This window comes from Sipha flava, unplaced genomic scaffold, assembly GCF_003268045.1.
Source record: "Sipha flava isolate LNK unplaced genomic scaffold, YSA_version1 171_pilon_pilon, whole genome shotgun sequence".
NCBI classification, from domain to species: Eukaryota; Metazoa; Arthropoda; class Insecta; order Hemiptera; family Aphididae; genus Sipha; species Sipha flava.
This window is the reverse complement of record NW_020271925.1, coordinates 101,256-125,436: the sequence shown is the minus strand read 5'-3', so window position 1 is coordinate 125,436 and position 24,181 is coordinate 101,256. Positions and strand designations below refer to the sequence as shown.

The 24,181-nt window shown below is 33.4% G+C and overlaps 1 protein-coding gene across 2 annotated transcripts in view; it reads right to left on the bottom strand.

Moving 5' to 3' along the window:
- LOC112680005 overlaps positions 1-24,181 on the bottom strand; it is a 163,466-nt gene that overhangs the window by 102,958 nt on the left and 36,327 nt on the right. For both annotated transcript variants that reach the window (XM_025549978.1, XM_025549979.1), the window contains one exon: positions 11,192-11,488. In XM_025549978.1, the coding sequence (XP_025405763.1) occupies positions 11,192-11,488 (297 nt within the window). The remainder of the gene's footprint in view (positions 1-11,191; positions 11,489-24,181) is intronic.

Here is a 24,181-nt window from a genome sequence, read left to right as displayed (position 1 = left end):
AACACAAGCCGTGTTGATATTTAGTTTTGGAATTAGAAAACCCTATGTATAGGCATAATGTGTATGTATAGAGGCACAGAGTTGAAATTTAAAACTTGTATAAATATGTCCACACATCAATATTTACAGAAATTAAAATATTTCGATTTTACCAAAACTTTAACGTAAACGAATATTGTTTATAAACAATTACGTTACATTTATGGAGTTAATTGTAATATTATTGTCTATCCATAGCCCATATAGATATTTCAACAAATAACTACACATCACTCTTAAATGTACGTGTCATTTGCAAACGTATATTATACGAGTACTATGGAAATAAACTTTAATGATTATAATATATACAATATACTGTATGAAAGACAAATCTGTGCTGGTGACGTATTACACTATTATTCTGAATGCAAAATTATCTGTAAGACGAATTTCCAAGTGTTCGAAAGTACTGCAGCATAAAAGAAAAAAGTAAAATAAAATAAGATAAGATATTAAATGAAAAATATGTAAGTGTGCGAACTAATTCAATTTCTTTTTCTACAATTATATTTATTGTTGCTTCACGAGTACTTGAAAATGCATTATAGGTACATATTATACTGCCCAACTTATAAATGGCATCCCTCTTCGAAGTAACGTATTGCTAAAGCGTTAACTATGTATAAGTTATGCAGCAGGTGTCTCCGTTTTGACATAAAACGATTTTAGTTTTTTCAAATTGAAGAATTTCACGCGCGCCCGGGAGAAACGTATCGATGTTTCTACGACGTCTGAAAATTTAGTATAATATAAAGTTACCGTGGCGGTTTTTCGCGACAAGGAGAAAAATAAACAATGAATGATCACGGCTGCGCGGGAAGGCCAACGGAGGAGAATGGCTCTAGAAAGTGATTTTTCACCGGACGCAACTATACCTATAATATTGTAAATGTATTTGATATTATGTTGGCGCCATCGCGTGGCGTCCTTATCGCTGTCGTTGTAATAATAATAATAATATATTATAACTGTTGTCGTTGTTGACACAGGTTCGAAGACAAACACAATGATCGATTTCCCCGCTGCTGCCCTGCCGTTGAACGCTGCGCAATAGTTGGCGGCGGTGGGCGAAAGCGGATAGACGGTTCCGCCTGCCATCGCATATCAAATAATAGCTATATTTTAACCCGTTGTGCGTTACACTCTCGTGGTATATCGTATTTAGCTCCCAAACAACTCGTATAGGCGGCCCTTAAATGTCAATACGTCAATACTACTTTTTATTTATTATCTATTTCACCACGATTAAATTCTCCTTAATCCGCCTATATGATAGACACAGGGATTATTCGGCCTATTTTTTCTAGACGTTATCATCCGACTCATGATGTTTTTCTTTTATAAATTGAGTCCATTAAACACTTAAAAGATTATTACACAATACGTTTGGAAAAATGTTCGATACAAATAATTTTATTTTTTAACGAAATAATGCGTAAGAACTATTAATTTCATATTTGCGTGTGTACCTATGATACAATTCAAAGCACATTATTATTTAAAAATGTTATAAATATATAATGATAACTTGATAATATTAAATAGGACTGAAAGTTCTTAATTAAAAATATTACATTTCAAGTACATGTTCACACGGACGTTTAATATTAAAATCGACAAATCAACAGTGAAATATTAGTCTTTGGAGCTTTGTATTGTATAAGCTTATTACTGTTTGTAATATATAAGTATAAGTATGATGAATCAATTTCCTTAAATCATTTTTTTATTTTATTAAATTTCTTAAGATGATTTGGCCATAACTTCAATAATAGGTGCATTCATATTCACAAATGTTTTGTATACAAATAATTACTCTTAAAAATGTAATACTTATATTTAGCAGATTCATTAACTTTTGAAAAAATCATATAATTGTTGCATGATCACGTCATCCAGTAATAGATAATATTACAGTTATAATAAAAAAAATAATTGATTTTCAACAGTTTTTTCACTGTAAAAATAGATATAACGTACTCGTAATAAAAATTGGTATTTTTGTAATCGTCAACGTAAATTCTTAAACTACAAAATTTCAAAAAAAAAAATAAATTTGTATTTTACTTTTAATATGATACAACTATATATTTCTTAAGCCTCGGATGTTCCCTTAATTCGTCGTCGCACCTCTGCTCACCTGCGCGTCAACCTAACCACAAAACTACGATTTGTGTATGTGTGTGTGTATTTTATAAGTAAACGCGTCTTTTGAGGCTTGCCATTTGTAATCAGCAACGTTTGTTTTTTTTTTCCGAACAATGTCTCAGCGGAGAGCTCCCGGTTTACGCGCACGCGTATTGTATGTATAATGATAAAATAAGACACAACGACCGCGACAGGTTTTTGCAATACAGCAAACAAAAACAAAATGAAACAAATAATAATAATAATAATATAATATAATAATAACAATAATAGAAAAAAAACAAAACAAAACGAATTCCGATGCGATTTATGACGGTAAAGAGCGAGTGCACCGCGCGACGACTGTGTGTAAGGTAATATAATAACAATACTCGCGCGCGTTGACCGATTTCCAACGAGTTTTGTTTTGTTTTTTTTATTTTTTATATTTTTTATTTTCATATTCCAATGATACGGATAAACCCATATGTGAGCGATTTTCATACGTTGTTTTTCAAATGTGCTCGCATACGTCGGGTTACGACAACCTCGTGGCGGTCAAACGACGTGCGTCGATTACGGTTCGTTACCGGACGTGATGACACGTCGGTCGCGCGACCTAACTGCTATAATTTACGTGCAATAAACGCTGTCACCGCGCGCTGCCGGTCCGTCCCCGCACGACAATTGCAGTACATTACGAAACGGCGGTGAAGTTTTCGGACGCGAAAAACCATCCGAATCGGACTGCACTGGTGTTCCGCGTGCGCGTCTCGTCGTTCAAGACCAAGGACGGAGAAAATAAAAATACATTAGCTTTATTATTGCGCAATTGGAACAGAAAACCGTGTCGTAAAACCAACACGCTTGCGCAGGGATACATCTCCGCGTATTCCGTCCTACGATCAACAGACGAGTGCATTTAAAACGGATATTGTTTTACTGTTGACGCGCTCCACCGCCCTCGAAAAAATACATTTTCTTCGTGCAAATCAGCTCCCGCAACGAGGCTCCGCGGCTTTTGACCGTAATAAAGTATTTCGGTACACATCATGTACACATTGTTGTCATTGCGTTCCGTAAACAAATGGTTGCAAACTAAATAATCTAACAAAAAAACCCTAATCGAATGTTTGGAATACATACCGATGCGTTTAAAACACACGGACATTTATATACCAACACGCGATACGTATACCCTATCCGTAGGCACTCAACCTACACACTCAAATTCAAACTACAAACCTCCGGTTCTCTTACGGTTGATAATTGCTGCAGACATGAGTATATATACTGTACATGTTTATATAAACATATAGAAATACATTATGTACAATTATTTATGTGGTTCTCGTGTCAACCATTTATAATTTCTGTACGTTATTTCCGAATTCGTACTATCGTACTACAATGCTTCATAGTAAAGTATAGAAATCAACAATGTCTTAGAACTTAGGCGTTATTACTAGATCACTAAGGACAATTTAAAAAAATAATTTATGTCTCAGAACTTATAACTTGTTGCACTTCTAGTCATTAGAGTTGTTCACTTTTCAACAAAAATAAAATGATCTATTCGTGAGCACTGCATTTATTTATGTTGTTAAAATAAAATAGGTAACCAAAAAGTGAAAAAATGTATATATTCAGCTCAGAGTCCAAAACTATTTCAACCCTTAAAAATGCGATTTTTGAATTATAATTCCTTAGAATATTCAACACTAGATACACAGTAATAAGTATATTGTCTCTAAAATTCAAATCAATTAGTGTAGTAGATTTGGCCGATCAAGGAATGTTATTTGAATTTCACACAGATGTTAAATTGGGATCTTTTCGCTTTTTTAACACGTTGACTGCCATACTAAAAATTTGTAATTTGCTATTATTGCTTTGTGGGATCTATAAACCCTACAGTATACTTTTACCATTGGGCTTTGTGGGGTCTTTGGACCCTAAAGATTAAAATCATTTTTAGGCCACGTAGGATTATGAAAACCGTCAAAATATACACTTTCATACGGAAACATATTTTGTCATGGCCTCCTGGGCGATTCTGTTAAATGGTTTTGAGATTAAAATTTTTTTAAAGGTATTTTTTTAAAAATTCATTTTTTTAAAGTGAAATTGGAAAAGTTTGTTAGACAATACAAGACAAATTTCCGTTAAACAATATGTAAAGGTAAATGATGGGTCAATAGACCCCTCACGGCAGTCAACGTGTTAAGGTACACAAATTGTCGTGGACCCAATTTACCCAGTCCCGAATTCCAACGTATGAAAACCGATTCAGTCTATATGTTGTATCACACGAAAATATAGACCGATAACAATCTATATAACTTTAACAAAAAATGTTGTTATGATTTGACCGAAATTCGAGATGTATATCCGAAGATAATCATTTCGTTAACATTTTATAGTGTTCTTTCTTTAATTTAATTTTATGTTTTCTATTTTCCGTCATTAGGTTAAACGATTTGTCATTAAACTCCATTTCTTATACAGTTGTATCCATTCAGGAGTTCCATTTAGTATCGCTTAAGCCCATCATAATATCTTTAATTATGCCCTCTTTTTCTTTATATTTTCCGATGGAAGGTCAAACTGGATTAATTCCCGGTAAACGTTCTAGTGTATACTTCTCTCTTAATTGCTCTTTCGAACAACAAAAATAATAATAAGTGTCATTAAATTCCGATCATGTACCTACACATTTGTCTCTAAGAGGCAACATGGCGTTTATTTTCCGGAAATAATACTATTACATATACCGTATACAATTATATTCTATACCTATCTTGTAACAATTCCGCGTTCATAACCACTCGGTCGTCTGTTGCTCTGCAAACTCGCGTTATCACAAATCTTAAACCGCGATCGGTTATGACTTTCCTTTCAAACGATAATAACTTTTATTTTATTTTTTCATCGCCTTTTGCGGTCTCATCACGCGCATGCAATAACACGGTGGAACAAGACCCGTTGCAGCATTAATATATTTACACTATTATATCTTCGATCAGTGACGTATAGGAGATACCAATCTTTATTTGGTTGTGCCCTTATTATTATCCAGTCAGAAAATTATTATAATACACCTATCTACGTACTTCCTTTGTCAAGGGGCTCACATATACTTGGATGTACTTTTCTTTGTTAACGCTTTTACAGACATACATATTATATATATATATATATAGGTATAAACTCGTATAAAATAGAGTTTTTAAAAATATACCACGTAATATAATGTTGTCCGCGTAATTGCCACGGCGGTTCACGTTTAACTAAATATCCTCGTTAAACACGATAATGAGCGTATTATTTATTATTTATTCCTTTACATCATTAAACATAATATATGTTTTCTTTTGGTTTATATGATCAAAATAACCGTTTTATCGCACGTTTATGGTTAATCATTAACGCATTACAAAAACAACACTTATTAATATAATAATATATATATATTATTATATTAATTGACTCAGCGATTAAGCTTAATGCAACGCGTCATTGCAGATAGTTGCTTTATATTATACATGGCATTTTTTGTGGATTATTTAACACTGCAATGCATTGATATTTATATTTTTCTTTCCACAGGACCGAACATAACACGACGTACCCGCAGCCATAACTATACCTGTTCATGAGCCACAACAATTGATGAATACGTATTTTTTTGTTTTTATTTTTATTTTTATTTGTTGTAATGTAAATTATTTTCCCTTATGTTCCACTTTGTAAAATCACCTGATGTATTATTTGCTATAGTAATTTCTTCTGTCATTTCCTTTAATAATAGTCCGTGATTCGATCTCCTTGTTGCTCAGAAAACTTCCTGCGAACATCTTTATTTATTCTCGACTGACGAGTGGTCTCTCACATCACACAACCACGTTTATTATCTGTAGAATCGGTTTCATATACCTCCTATAAGTACATACAAATAATGACTAGCGAAGCTTTCTCTTCCATCCCCATTATCACGAATCTTATCTGTCGACTGTCACAATTTCGTTCGCCCGCGCTTTATTCTACATTTCCCATGAATAGTTTGATTCTCGTCAAATCGATTAAAAATAAAATAAAAAAGTTTCTAAATCTAGTTCAGACGCACGCATTGCTCTCGTCGCCGTGCTTGCGCATGCATACAAAAACCACTTTTTAAATGAGTAGTACACGACATCGTCGTATAATACAACATTATAATATAAATATAAATATATATATATATATATATGAACGAATAAAGCTCATAAAACTCGCACAGACCTATAGAATGCATATACGTGTACTACACTTATAAATAATATGTACAACGTATATCGTTTGCTTTGGCTACTGCGCGTGTGTCACGCGTGAATTGATTGTTGATGTACGTAAATCGATTACGTCTGGTCATGGAACAACTTAGAAGTTATCTAAGACCATACAATGGTATACAAGTTAAAAAAAATTAAGTAAAACCTGCATAATACTTAAAACGTATATTACAATATATACATTAAATCGTAGTATATAATCGACTCGTCCATTCACGTTTTCATTAAATGAAAAGTTGGTTGTTGTTTTATTTAATTTTTTTAATTTTCAAACATAACATCCGGTTTCTTAGAATAATGTAATATAACAACACAACAAACCATAGGTTTACCTGTATCAGTGATAATAATAGCACTGAAAAAACAATTAGGTTTTACACTTCTACTTTTTTACAACAAAATACCAATATTTTGCTGTTTTACAACTTTATTTCGTGCGACGAAGGACACATCAAAATATATAATGTATATATAATAATACTACAACACGCTGACGGAAATATATTTATATTAATATATGTATAAAATATGTGTCAAAATCGTATTCAAGTTAAGTCATGTGGAAAATGGATGTTTTATGTCAAACGTATGTATAAATAATAATTAAACGACACACGTTTTCGCCAAAACACAGCTGCACTCGTACGCAAATAAGTTTTGCCCATTACCACTTATGCCACGCTTGTATACAATTTAGTAATAAATATTATTCAGCGATTTTGGAAATACTTGAGAGGGACGATATATAGAAGGTGGTATACTTAAGAATATAAGAAGGCAAATGTGGTTTGGACCGAACCAAACGGACGACCAACTACACCCACAGCATTAGATATCGCCTGACGAATTATTACAATAATATGCGCCATTCACGGTTTAAGCGAAAATCAAGTAAAATTAGCCGCGTCGGAACATTTTATTATTATTGTTCTTTTGTGTCTCCTATAAACAGACTTGAACGTAATATTATAAATGTATAACACGATCAACATCCGCGTTATATGATCGACTGCTATCGCATTCGACGTGGTCGGGGAAACAATAGGTAAGTATATTTAGTCGATTCTAAAACACCCGGACAATATGTGCGTTCGAATTTTAATCATAAAACACATGATTCTTAATTAAAGTTCATACTATAATGATGAAAAATCTCTTTCTCACCACCCTTTTATCGATAGTATTTTTCTACCTTTATAATAATAATATATACTATGTAATCTGAATAGTTTGATTGCACTTCTTACCCAGACAAAAATCGTCAAACTGCACTAAAGTCAGTATTTACAATAATTTTTACGTTTATAACAAATCTAATGATATTAAAATCTGTAATGATTATAATAATAATCAAAATATGAAAAAAGAATTAGTATTTTCGATAAAATTGTGATTACAACAAAAACGTACGAAAATTAAGTTATTATTATTTAATTATATTCTATAAAATAGTACATACTATATTTTCTATGCAATCTTATGTCTTATAAAAAAAATTATGATTCATTAAAAATTAGATTATTTTTTTCGAACATTTTTCTTGAACCGAATTCGTTTCGACCATTAACTTTTTTGGTAAGATATAGTATTATATATCAACCCTACACTGTAATTATGGATTTATGTTTCATACGTTTCATTGGATTTAATACTAATTTTCACACCCAAGTAACATAAGATATACTAAGATTAAGTTTGGATATATAATATTTTCGAATAACAAATTAACTTACGGCTTATACCTGTATATGATGATAAAAGTATTTATATTATAACATGTTATACAGGGATTCAAGAAAAAATCAATTTCTAGCTTATGTGTAAATTTTCTGGATAATTAATCGTTTTTCGTCGTAGCTGCATATACATAGCACATATATAAGGAGCTGTAAAATTAACGATTACGTTCCATCATTAAAAACCATTTGGTTTATTGTCATGTTTAATTATTATAATTTCCTTAATGTTTCTTAAAAATATTTCCATTCAAACCTGTACAACAATTATAATACGAACAACACGCCCAATAAACAGTTTTAGTTTGTTCGAAAACTGTCAAGCGGGATTAATTTTTAACTTTTTAATTTATTTTTATTTTTATAAATGGTTCCGAGGGTGTGTTTCTGAGAGATCTGTTTGTGACATTTATATACATTTATTCGTTCAGCCATCATGACAACTAACCGCATGAACGCATATGATTTTCCTCGCAAGCCCTATAAAACCGGATACATGGTAAATGACCCCGACCTTCGGTCGTCGGGATTTTAATGTTTAAGACCTCTGCTACGGTAACGTTTTGTTTCGGTCGATAAATCGCGTGTCGTACTCTAAGATACACGATTATAAAGCTTGTAGACATTCGAATATTGTATAGAAATCTTAAGTACGCTATGTACGAGTGTCAACAACGAACATACATATTATCGTATTACATTTATATAATATGTCATGAACCAGCTACTTCGTTTAAAAATTTCAATTTAAAATTCAAAAAGAAAAGTGTTTGAATATAATAAAAGTAAATACACGGCGAGACAATCAAGGCCACTTTCGAGCGGTAAACGTGTGCGCTCGTCGAAAAACAATTTATTATTATAACGATCGCCTGTACATATTTATCTGTTGATATCGAAGCTGTTCGAAAATAAATATAATGACAGTATATATAATTGAACGCGGTTGTGTGATCAGTAGGAGGTGGAAAAGAAGGAGGAATAGGAGAATATTTATGTTATACGTGTTGGCAAATAGGTTTATATATGTGCACGTAGGTGTACGGCAGTTGATAATGCCTAAAATCGTAACGGCCAATGATGACAACTAGGACGTATTGAGGTGATAATCGTTATGGTACGTGCGGGTGCCAAATAATATAATATAATGTACCGCGAATGCGGTTAAGGGCAAAGTGAATCAATCGGTTTAATTGTTTAATTCATCAAATTATGTGCAGCGACCCTTTACTACGGTAAATTGCGGACTCTGTCGCGCTGGAATATAAGTACATTTCACATAAAAACGGACCTGAAGCGCAGCCTACCAAGATAATAACACATAATGACGTTCGGTTCGAATGGTAACGCAGAAAACGTCTCCACTGCGGCGGAGAACGTAGCAGTAACAACGACTGAAATTATTTGTATACGCGTTTATGTACACATAAAATATATGTTTACTTATTTATTTTTTCCTCCGCAAATAGCTATTATAAATTATAATACATTGTAGACCGCGCCTTTCATAAATCGCACGCCAGTGTACTCACGTGACACGCGGAAAATCGATTATTCTGGTCAACTTTATATATATTTAGGTATATACTAATTATAATCGTCCACGTCGATCACTCAATACTTCTGCAACAGCCCTTATACATTTCACATTAGCTCAAGGCCATGGGTAACGCTTCCAACCTAGTTTATTGTTTTCGCATATACCTAGGTACAATACGTGGTAGTTATACGCGTCATATTATCAACATATATATATTTATCGATGAGTGCACGTGTGTGTAGGGTTACGCGCATCGGATAATCCGGTCACGATCATATATCTCGCGCACGAACGTGCAATTTTTATTTTCATTATTTCATTATTTTATAACTACCATTTTTTTTTTTATTCTTTCTTTTTTTGTAGGTCATCACACTTCCTTAAGAGGGCGTACGTTACCGTTTTTCGCTCATTACGTCTTGCGTACAGTTTAGACCAGTACTTCTAAGGGTCCCATGAGAAATTTGGAAAAATATAAATTAATTAATAGAATTTTCTGCAAATTTAAAATCATATTTATAATTACTCACCAGCATACGTAATACAATATTATGTTGTATAACGTACCAGACGTTTTCTAAGTTTACGATAAAATATTCGTTCAAACGTTAATATTGGAAAACACAATTGTTGGATGTCAACCCATATATATTTATATTACTAGGTATTAATTTATCTTCCCCTGTGGTAGGAGATCAGAATAATCTTCCTCAGCCAATCGTAAGAGGTGACTAAATGAGGTTGCGTCAGGATGACAGCCGATGTAAACACTTTGTCAAAGAGTATGAGGAGTCCGAAACAAGACTTAGGCAGTTTGTTCCATCTCAGATATGCACGGGAACGACAAGTGAGAAAAAGTATCATAGTTAATGGTGGAGGTCTAGATGATGAAGTGTGTGATACCAGCTGGACAGCCAGTATGGTAGCTGGTTCACCAGTAATGTATTCAGGTCTACTCAACAAGGGTAATGTTAACTGTGAAGGGATATCACCATTGTGCCCCGGGTTAAATCTCCGTCTAGGTATGAGAAATAGGTATAAAGTAAAAATAGGCACATAGAATGTTGGAACATTGACGGGCAGAAGTAGAGAATTAGGGGAAGTATTGAAGAGTAGGAAGGTTAATATTCTTTCTAGAGTTTCTCCCTACTGGTGCAAGACAGTGAACACAAAGACCATAAATAAGTTTCGAAATCAACTAAACGCGACTTCGGACTTACGAATCCAACTTTCTTTATGAACTGTATAGTACTAAAGCATATTATGCCGGGTCGAAATCACCGTACGTGTTAGCGGTCAACAACGGCAAAGATAATGTCACATGGTAATATTGTAACTATAACACTTGGTAAACATCTACACTATTTCTAATATACGCATACATACAATATCGCTATATGATTATCGAGACGTACCTGGACTTTGGTGCCACAGTGCTGTTTGCCCGCCGGCAAGGCGTCCTGGACGCGGGTGCGTTATGCGAGCCGCCAAGTCTTGGAGCGGCCTGATGAGCGTTTTTGTCATGAGCGTTGAACGAATGTCTGCGCCTGCCGTCCTCGGCCGTCGTGTGGTAAGTACCGCCGTTACCGCAGTTACCACCAACGCCACCGTTGGTCGTGTTTACCTTGTAAGTCTCGCGTCTAAACTCACGGAGCCAGCGGGTGAACGCACCTCCGCTACCACCCACGCCACCACCGACGTTTGGATCATCTCTGAAATCAGCACAGACAACAATTTAAAAAAAAAACTAACATTGCACAGATATACAATTACGTAGGTATGTGTTAATAAAATATTCAAGAACAAAACAATATTGCGTGATTAAAGTTTCAAAAATATTTCCAAATTTTTAAAATATTTATCAGCTGCAGTGTACACATATGTACAGGTTAGTTAGTTATGGGCACGGATTTCGTTTCGAACATGTACCCATGAGGTGGGGACAAGTGATCTATAGATAAAATATACGTGTTTTTTTATAATAATACGTCTAAAAGAACATAAAAACTTTCTATCTAATCTAAAGACATATAAATAGAAAAATATACACCAATACTTGTAAACGTGCAAAAAGCAATTTCAAAAATCCCAAATAGTTGGGAGAAAGTTGAAGGAGAAGAAGAAATCTCAAACTTCTGGGTATAAACTTGAATTTTTTCCCCCATTTATGTAAGTGGATCTACATCACATCTACATCTACATCACAATAACATTTTGTATATTCAGTATATACAATTAATCATATCTATATATTATCTAAGACCTACAAATAAAATATTGATTTCAATACCACGATATGTCATACAATTTAGAAAAATATCGATGTAAAAAATTTGTCACAATTTCGATATCGTATCAAGTTATCGATATTGTTTCCGATTACTAGATAATATTCGTAGAATGATAATCACGTATGTTTTAACCTAACCTAACCTGCGAAACGCGTATTACGAATACTGCGTATTGAAACCATGTGGCGTTTCATTGCAAATACATCGTTTTACCACTTGATCGTGACATCTAACGGCTGTACATTATACTAGCAGTGCCGTAACTACCCTTTGTGGCGTCCTCGGTGAATTTTAATTTGGCGCTTATTTTAGAGATGAAAAAAAACCAATTTTAATTCAACTTAAACGCGCCCTTAGCATATTATTTTGCTGTGATTTCGTCAACCTTTAGTCACGGAACCGGTAACCGCGATATACGTGCAATTAGACTCACCGCGAGTTGTTCGGTAACATGCACGGAGAGGGGTTAGGTAATTTCGTTTTGATAGACGTCGAATGTTCATTCACGTCGCTGCGATGATACACTACTGTCGCGTCGTCCTCACTGATACCGATGTACCATGACCCCATCACCCGTCGTCTAGTCACAGATGCCACAGCCGAAAAATAAATTACGCGATTGTGTACTACTGCCGTCACCATCGCGTAACACATCATACGAGTAACATTGGTGTCCGTTTCGCAACCACTCGCTTATACCATACCTAATGCCTGATCTAGGAAGTTTGACGTCCCGGGCGAATAAAAAAAGCAACGCCCTTACGTAGGTGGAAATACGGGTTATGCCGGGCGCCAACACAAAACAAAATGTTTAAATATAGATAAAATTTATATTTTTAAATACAATTGTGTTTCTTAAAAATTTTAAGTTTAAAAATTAATTTTCTAGTCTTTTATACAGCGAAATCATTGATATGATTATATGGATGTCATCTGTATATAATAGACATGTGATTAAGTTTGCTCTGTAGCACATCGTAGGTACATTTTTATGAATTTTAGTTTGTTAAAACTTCATTCGTGTGAAGCAGATGTAAATGTAAGATATATTTGGTGATCAACTGATATATATCTATATAATGTATAATACATACTGTGCACCTAAAGTTTATTTTTATATTTAAATAAAATTTAACATTTCCAAAACGTTTGGTTTTTTTTTTAAATTATTATATAAGTTGTAAATATGCTCTTAAAAGCTATATAAATCTGAAATATCTTCAAATTTGTCGAGATAATTTTTATATTTATTCATATAAATCTTGAGCAACGTTTTCCATTGATCTATGATCCATTAAATCTTCGTTGTAGTCCTGTTAATATATTTTCGATAATATGGGGGTATGGAAGCATAGCTTCGGTGGGTCTATGTTATCTTGGTACTTACAGTTCCCCTCCCCAAAAAATATAAGCTCAAGTTGTGCCTATGATTATTGTATGTCAACTACTTGTTGACATCGACGTTCGACGTGTTAAATAGCAAATAACTGTGTAATACCTATTATTATTATTATTTTTTAACTGTGTTATAATATATTTATATATATATTTTCGTGACTTTTTTAATTTACATAAACTTAAGAGCGTTCTCATACCAACAGCAGTCGGAGTAAGTATACTCACTTTTGCCTCTACCTGGATTCGGCACTGAAAATGTGTATGTTTTCTTTATTTATTTTTAATAGCTCAGAAATACATAATGTGCAGTAGCGGTATTGTGCGCGCGTAGAGAATTCAATAATGCACACAGTTGCGTTTCCTAAAACGAATTTAATATATGGAATGCATATGTATAAGACACGTTGCAGATAAATTGCACGTTGGGGGTATGGTCGAATTGCACTTATTTTAGTCAAATTGCACTTGGGTTCAAAAAAGTATTTCAATAAAATTATCATGCATTTGAAGAGGTTAGACTTATTTTATTTAGTTACATTTATTACCATTTAGTAATTATTAGCGTGGTTAAAAATTATTGTTTTATACATCATATTATTAAATGTTAATTATACATTATATTATATTATATTACACATATTATTATTATTAAGTATAATTTTTTTTTTAATCGTCAAATTTAATTATTGTCATTATTATAACTTTTTTTTGTCATTACGATCATTTTTGTAGTAATGACTTATTGTAGGTATTCAAAAAATCTACCCTGGTAATACGCTTCAGAGTATATATTATAGTTATTGTATAATATTATTTGCGTTATCTAAATGGCATGAACTAATATATGCTATTAAATAAGTGCGCCGTAGAGTTCTTCAACAGAAAGATTTGTAATATTTTTAAAGAGTTTTCCGTTTTAACTCTTTTTTTGAACGAGTGCAGTTCGACCATTACCTTTTTTCAATCCAAGTGCAATTCGACTATCCCGCACGTTGGTATGTATGCAATTTTTAAGCGAGAATTCATGCACATGTACGTGCGTTTCTCGAAATTTTAAACTATAATTTCCTGCAAGATTAGACCTCCAATCGTGAATACATATAGAATTAAAATTGTGTATTTTAAGCATTTATATTATTTATTATTCATACATTATTATTTTTAAAAATTTTTAATAAAACTCGATATCTCAGAATGTCTCCTTCAGATTCGGCATAACGAGAGTATATTACCATATTATTGTAATTTACGGACCGTTTCTCCATTAAACAAAATCACTCATCTAGTATATATATATATTGCCTAGTACCTATATAAAGTGTGGGAAAAAAAAACATGGTAATCTATGTGATTTTCATAATATCTGTAAGAAAATTAAAAATTAAAAAATTAAAAAATAAAAAAAATTAGAAACTGTTTTTTGTCTTTTAACAATACTGTTGGTGTTAAATGATTTCTAAAAATAAATAATAGTTTTCATCAAATCAAAAATTAAAGTCACCAATAAATTGTTTGCTGAATTTTCATAAAATTTGATATATGACATACTTTTAATTATTGTGTTTGGTGGTACACTTAATACTAATATACTAAAGATGAGAAAAAAAATGTTTTACTTCAAATCCATGTTTTAATACCTACTAAGATAATATTTCTTGCCAAATTCTATATTAAAAAGTTGTGTCACTATTTTTTTCATATTTAGTGCACCACTAAAAATTATAGAGATAGTATGGTGGTTCCAAAACGGTGAAAATATAAAAATTCGTGTATCAAATTTAATGATAATTCTCCAAACAATTCAGTGTTAATTGTATCATCTTAAAATAAAATTATTTTTTTTTTTAATTATTTTTCACCAATATTATTGTTAAAAAAAAATTAAAAAAACATATTTTCTTAGTTAATATACAGATCAGGAAAATCACATATATATCCATACTTTTCTTTTCATCCTGTATATAAACTTATAGACTATTTTGTTGTTTTATTTTACTTAGGGAAAAATAGTAGTTTACGATTTATATTATCAGTGCACGTCCGAAACACCATCATCACAATCAACAATTGTTGAAATATCCAAAATGAGGAAATATGATAACAAGATTATAAAATTATAAGAATAAGTAGTACTTATACTTTATTTAATTTTAATTATATTTACTTAAAATATAATTGTCACACTCCCTACTATTTATAAGCTTACTAAGTAGATTATTCAAACTTCAATCTATACTCCACTAGTACAAATTTTGAAAAAGTAACTGCTAAACCATTGTATCATATTATTTATATTGAGTGTGGTATGAAACGTCGACAGTTAAAATATCGACAGGTCAGAATGCCGATAGTCAAAACATCGAAAAGTATGATAGAATGTCGATATATTAATAATAATAATCGACCGTATTAACGAATATAAAATATCAATACTTATCGATATTTATTAACATAAACTGATAAAACAATACTAATATCTTGCTTTATACAGTACAGTACATAAACGATTAAAATAACATACAACATGAAGCATGACATAAACATCGGGAATGTTTGGTTGGTACTTCACATGTTGGAGTTTTTCGTTTTCAGGAAATCTAAAAAGAGGAATGAAATACAGAAAGAGTATATGTGTATACATATACAGTAAACTTTACTCTGAGAAGAACTTGGACCGAAATCGAAACAAAAAAATGAAAAAGGGAGAAACGAATTGAAAACATAACCGTGTTGAATTTTTCACGTGGAATGCATATAATATGAGGTGGAAAACTATACGGATTATTCATATTTATACTTAAGGTATATATGTATATTGACTTTTCTGTGGTTTAATAATATACCTTATGATGATTATCGGCTACGCAAATGATTATTTCGATTTTTTTTTTTTATTTTATTTATTTATTATTACTTTAACACCCTATAGCGTTCGTTTCGATGAACTGCAACAATAACACTACGATACAATGCCTACACATTCGCACGAACGTTTGTGTAATAATAATATAACGACCGATCAATCTCCGACCTTCTCCCTTTCGACTGCGCATTCTCAATGCATACATACATATATACGCGTATTATTTTTGTGTTTTCTTTTCAATCCACACGCACGCGCCATACTGAAAGTCGGTCATTCGCATTTTCGCTCGCGTATAGCTGTTCGATTTAATGGACATAGGTTCAGTTGGCCGGTCGTTTACTATCATTATGGAAAACGCGAAACACAAAACGATTTATTGGACGACCAGATGGATTGTAAAACAAACCACTGGAAATATTGCCGTATAGTTCATACGTGCATTCGCGTGCGTGCTACAAGTACATGCGGCGTGTGCGTGCGACTTTAGCAGTTGTAGGTACACGCCGGTATACGTTGCCCACGTGCGCCGTACGTGACCAACAGGTGACTCATGCCGACAAAACGTACGAAATATATACGTCTTCTACCTACGTTTGCCGGAAAGCGGCCATAGCCCGTTAAGCCGTGCGCGGGGCTAATCGCTTACCGACTTCGGTCGTCCGCCCTTTACCTGTAGACAAATTCGAGTACGTTAGTTGTTCGTAAACCGACCCCGCGATTCCGATACGATCGTCCACGGATTGTAACGTGCGTACGCGATCGCGCACAGTGGCGCCGCCGATATGTGTTTCATGCGTAAAAATAAAATCTTGAAAGTAACTGAATAAATGCCGAGTGTATTCAGTAAGAAATGTGATTTTGAAACGGTCTTAAATCCAAAATCCAAACCACCATAACATCCTTGTGTACCAGTATACCACTGTCCACCACGGGACCACCACCCACCTAAATTGGGTATCGAATCCGCAATACCTACACATAGGGATCGGTGCCACTAGTCACGGACAAAGTTCAATGATACCGATGTACGTATTATATTATATTATATTATACATGAGGGCACTGCTGACAGACACCACGACTTAAATTATAATATACGCACGTTGTACTCGAAGACCTCCTATGCTGATTGCGATTTCGGCTTAACGTGTAATTATTTTAAATTTCAATCATCATGACCCGCGAACGATGATTATTTCGCATTGGGTAACAACAATGATTTTTCACCGATTTAGAAGAAGTTGATAAATGTCAAGACTACACGAATATCTTACCAACAACACTACTTTTGATGCTTTCGTACACGTACATATTAACGTACAAGTATAATAATAGACGTTTTATAACATGATTGGGTAACGATGGTTAATTATTTTAACGACTCGTATCAATTTGATTAATTCTTAATACACCACCCATTAACGTAGCGATTCTATTGTGTAAGGTGGTGCATGTTCAAGCACGTTTTGCATGTTTTGTATAAGTCTAAGATTACGACCGAAGTGCCGTATTTTAAAACATACGCCATAACACAACGTAGTACACAAATATTGGTATTGAATTCGTCAACACATAAATAAAACACGAACGTCTTTTGTCAATACCTCGGTGCGTAATTATTGTCCTCAGGGAGGACCCAATGAACGAAAACTTACGCGGTGAACACAAATAAAATATTTTTCTGACGCACAATACGCGGTACAAATAACGTACGATAGTAAAATATAACCTAGCGGCGGTCGGACGAGACAGACAATACCGGCTAAAACGTGATACACACATATATATATATATATATATATATATTGCGGCGACAAAAAACGAATGGATTCCGTGACGGATCTTTTCCTCAGGATATCGTGGAAAACGCTGCCCGCACGTTCTATTGAACCAAATAGAATCGATCATGCGTTTAACGTGCGGTCTTGCAGTTGAGGAGAGCCGATAGCCGGTTTGTACAATCGAATTATTCTTTTTGTCCCTCTCCCCCCACTGATAATCTGAGTAACTCTAGGTATTGCGAAGATTTACGAATGCGTGCGTAAGTACATGCGTGTACGAGTGTACGTACATGCGATGATGCATATTCGTCGCGTGCGTATTTCGATCGACGGAACCGCATCTCGCCCGCCACGCGCACGTGTACCTCAGGACCAGGCCGCGTACCTACGATAACATAATACCATCGGATTTACAAAAGGTATCGCGCGATAATGTAATATTATTACTGTTGCACGTAATGGCCGGGACGCGTGCATTTCACTCATAAACGATTCTGTGTTTTTAAGTCATTCGTCCGTTGAAGTCTCCCCGTACACGAGCACGGGCTGCGTACGCGTACAGCACTTTCTATACCACACGGCGCGTGGAATGATGTGAGTTATCATGGTGCCCATCCATCGTCCATCATCATTATCGTCGTCAGTTGTAAATGTGGTCAATGCACTTCGGGCCTTGACAAGGTCATGCGCAGCAACTAGTGCCACCGCCGTCGCCGCCTCCGCCACCGTTGCTGCTGTTGTTGCTGCTGCTGCTACTCCCGTGGAAGTGGTGGCGGTGAGAGGCTAGTGGTACAACGGTCGGCCCGAGGAGGATACGCACAATAATACATATGGCTGATTGAACGTGCACGCGCGCGTGTGTATAACATATTTACATACATACATCTTGCGATACATCACACAGTCTGTATACACGTATGGGGTTTCGAACGGTTCGGAAAAATCGAAGAGAAAAGAGAGAGAAATAGACGCACGAGTGCACGCATAATATCATTACCATCGCAAGACTGCAACGCGTTGAATAATATATACATACTGCACGTGTACCTGATTATTATACATCGCGCAGTTCGAAGAGGATACATTATATGAGATAATACGACGTCGAGGTGTACGCGCGCGTGTGAATATATGTGCACGCGATGATACGAACCGTACGGTTGCGCATAACCTGCGCGAGTTGTTATTACTCGACATTTAAATCCTTCGAATACGTCGATCCCCCCCCCCCCCTTGGTTCCATTTTCACCACGGTTCATGTACTCGACGGAAGGATTTTTTCACTGCGATGCCTGCGGATATCATTCGGACCGTACAACGCACACGGTATTCCGTTCGCCCGTTTGTACATCGTTTTCTTCGTCGACACGTCCTCCCACGACCCCTTATACCTTACCGAACGGACGCGACGTTTCCGGGCTTACGGTTTATACCGCGTATTATTGTTGTTGCACGTACCATGGAACGCGCTCATTATTATTACTATCTGCTCTCCAACTGTTAACGGGTCGTTATAGAACGCCGTGATTTGTAGACCCGGCCGGGTGAGTAAGACGGATAAATACGGCAAACGAGTGTCGAAACAATACACGTGTGTGCCAGACGCGAGTGTACGTCCGTACGTAATCACATAGGTACCTATGTATTACGTGTAAAAGCAATCGGCGGAAATAATTAAATTGGCGAGATCTCAGCTGTGACGCGAACAAACAATGCTCCGATCCGACGCGATAACTACTGTTAGATTACTGTATACTTGTGAACGCGCGTGCATAAATTATAAAATTGAGAATAACGAGTTTGCCGAGGAAACGTCTATGCAGCACAAAATATACCGCAAGATGTGTTTTGAATGTATCTATTATGAATATATGCAACACCATTGTAATAATATTTACTCTCAACTACAATTTATTAATAATGAAAACCATGTATGTTCGAGTTGTTTTGCCTAACTCCCAATACTGCATTTAGTTCGATGACTATGAAACTATTTTCCGACGTTAAAATAATATATCGGTCGAATGGTTTGATTAATAACTAACGTTAAAATAGAACACCATGATTTTAAAACCAATAATACTTGTTATTATATTACAAGTATTATCATTTCATGTTCAGACATGCATCTGTAATACACAAAGTGCATTTACATAACACTAATACAAATTATTTTTTAAAAACACATCTGAACATAATCAGTGTAAGAATATTATTTTATTATTATTTTTGATTGATTGAATTGATTTGATTTTAATTTAATTTGATTTAATTTCAAATAATATTAATATACACTATTTTAATCAATATTATATTTTATAACATTTAATATGACAATAAAAAATATTTTTAATGACATATGAATATCATCAATAAATAATATACATATTACCATATATTAGTAATATAAGTTAATGTTTTGAGCAACAAATAAGAATTTTAAAAATTTTGAGTTAGTAAAACGAAAACAACAAGAATTTTGTTTAACTAAAAATGTCTTTTTGTTGTATAAATAGTATATTAAAAATACAATTTTAATTATATCACAATTTAATTATACAAAAAATTAAAAACAAATATCTTGTACGAATTTTTTACACCTAGTTGATTTTAACATCTGTAAAATGATAAAATATCGATTGTTTTCATAAATATAAATGCACATTTTCTACACATTACAGCCCAGGGCGAAATATACATGAACATTTCTTAACACGTCTAAATCGCGTTACGCGTACAATTTTATGGTACCAAATAGTTATCATTGCGATAGGCGTCGTATTCTATTAGACACAAAATTCATCAAGGCCGCCAGACTGCATTGTATAATTTATGTATACGTTACATATTATACCTATACACAAGTACGCAACATTATATTTGTCTACGGTATGCGGTATATCTATTATTATTTTTCAAGAGATATTCTTGTCGATGCAAGAATCTCAAGGATATCATTTTATCAAATAGTTTTATATCATTTTTCCAAGTGGACATTTCGGCACATGTTAATATTTCAACGAATACTATGAGAAATTTATGGAGTACGATGGGATCAGTATATGAAAAAAAAACGTCGTTCAATAATCCACCGCTGAATGGATAATATCAAAAACGTGTTCTACCATCGTGTAAACGTGTTAAAATGTATTTTTATTTTTGGTTGCTCGTTAAACACGTTCGATACTTTTGATACGCCAAAGAAAAAAAATAAAAAAAAAATAGGTTATTTGTTAGCTGTACAAAAAAAAAGATGTTCTTTTCCTCCAACATGACACATGGCGTAAAGACCGCATACATTAAAATAATATGATGAACCGTATATCGGATTACTAGATGGACATTTTTAAGTATATAGACAAATTCATTACGCCAAAGGTGAAATACGATAATCGAGATATAGCGCATGGTTTTCTTAATAATTAAAAAAAAAAAAATTATCCACTTTTTATCAGCTAGTATTTTTACCGTCAATAAATGTTGTATAATCAACGTCTATTTTGGCAATTGCATAACTATAAAGTTGTCATTCGATAGACTGTTTCAAAACTTATAAGATAGAGATGAAATTTCTCACGGGGTTTGATTTTGTTGCATTGTTGCAAGACCTTTTAATTGATCATTAAAATCGACAAGCGGTGATATTATTGCATTATATCCCATTGCAGTTTTCTTTTCGTTTATTTCTGTCAGAAGCTTACAAAACACGCGTACTGTAGTTAGTTACAAGTAGACATTATTATTAATCACGTTTGAGGTTTAGCCTGAAAAATTATATTATAATACATACACTCAAAAATCGTTTGAAAATCAAGTGTGGGGTTATACTTATTGAAAATCCGACATAAACGTCGAACGGTAATTTATTTTAGATAAAAAGTAACAAAATAATTTATCAATATATCAAAAACTGGTTGTTTACATATTATCAAATTTTTTACAAATACCTTAGTTGTTATTATTGTTTTTTTTATTCTATTTTTTACCTCTAAAATATTTTACGAGTACAACGTAAACCAATGGTCCATTATCTCATAAAAATAGGACCTCGCGTGTTAGAGACCTTGAAAACAAAAATTATGGAATGTACAAAAGTGTCGAAAGTAAAAACCTAGAAAGTAATTCAGATGAAATATATGAGACCATAAAATACATGGACCATATAAAACATTCAAACACAAAACCCAATATACCTAACGTTCATTTCATTTCGGAATCATCCGTTTGTTAAAAAAAAAAAAAAAAAAATTAAACTATACAACCAAAGGATCGACAACCGCATCGAAAAGACAACTCCATCACATTATATTGACAAATATTATTTATTTCATAAATCATACGTTCATACTAAATACTATAGACTTTTATGCATACCCGCTCAAAAACCAGCACAAATTGTACAAATAAGAAATTACATAAAATAGATTTTCATCAATTCATAATTCATGTACAAAATAATTTATCATATATATAATAATTTGACTGTTTCAAACATAAAATTTAGTAAAATGTTTATATATATATATATATATCAATCATTAATGACCTTCATAGACTGCATGGGTATGGTAATATATATAGTATGGTAACTTATAAAAAATTATGAAAAAAAAAAAATCTAAAATAATATAGTTTTCCAAAAAAAATGTTTATACCAACTCCGAAAATTATATATACGTATATATATGAATATAGATTTAGATATATATATTCACTTCGTGCTCATATCAAAAATTTTCGTGGCCAATTAATCAATAATAATAATATAATGTATTTTATTTATTTTTTTATCAACCAAGGGTCGTTTATTTTCAAAGCATATTTGTATCAATAACGGATTTTTATCGGAAGAAAAATTTGAAACAACCGAACAAAGGAATTTATGACGGAATGTGCGATGTTAGCAAGTATGTGTTAAATATATTTTATCATAATATGTGAGGTATATGTACCTAACAGGATGCACCACGAGTATTACATTTTCAACCGCGATTCCAGGGCACTATCGAATTATCAAGTCTTTATGAAACTCGCCCCGTTAACACATCTTCAGCTACACGATCTACGCACAATGTCACATATCTGTTTTACACGTCTTTCCAGTACAACCAAAATATGCGCCCACGTATTGTATAATTTCAAGTATTTATTTATACTATTTATTTTGATTATTATATTATTTATAATTGAAACCATATATCTGTTCCGGTTATCGGCAAAAATGTAATTGGACGATGGTAAAAACTCCAACAAAACTGACCGTTTTATAATTATAATTTATGTAAAACCCGGCTAGATTTAAAATAGATATGTATAGTACCTATAATATTATGTAATTCTCGACAAAATCAATTATTTATGAAAAACTCGAACTACGAGTACATAAATACATTATATATATGCTGTGTACGATTTGTATATTTATAGAAGGTTTGAAGACCGTGAGAATTTACTGCGATATGATTTGTATCAATCGATAATCGAGTAAGCAGTTTAGAAATATTACTTAATGTAACTTTAAGATTAACATGAAAATTTAACAAATTGCTTACAGTTAGTTCACTGCAAACCAGAGGTATGAACAATAACTACAGTTATATTATTTCTCTACATTTAACAAGTGTAATATACCGTCTAGCCTATACACAGCTGCACAAATATTTTTGTCGCAACTAACAAATACTTTTTCGAAGACAAACACAATATATACGAGATACATATAAACGCGATATTTCTATAATAAGATTGGTTTTGCCGGATTCACGTAAAACCATTAATGTGTCATGTAAGATTTCCGTATATTGCCAGGGACACGCATCAGGGGATCAACATACGCACACTTATAGTCGTATAAATATATTGTAAAACGTCAACCTTTATTTGCGTGTGTGTGTGCTTGTATAAGTAGGGACGACGTTGGTCACGCACGCTTTGGTTCTAGCTAAGAGTCATCTACAAACACGAATTTACTCATAAAATCCCACCAACCGGATCCATACAGGTCCGAGAGTCTTATATAATTACACACACACACACACACACACACACACACACACACACACACACACA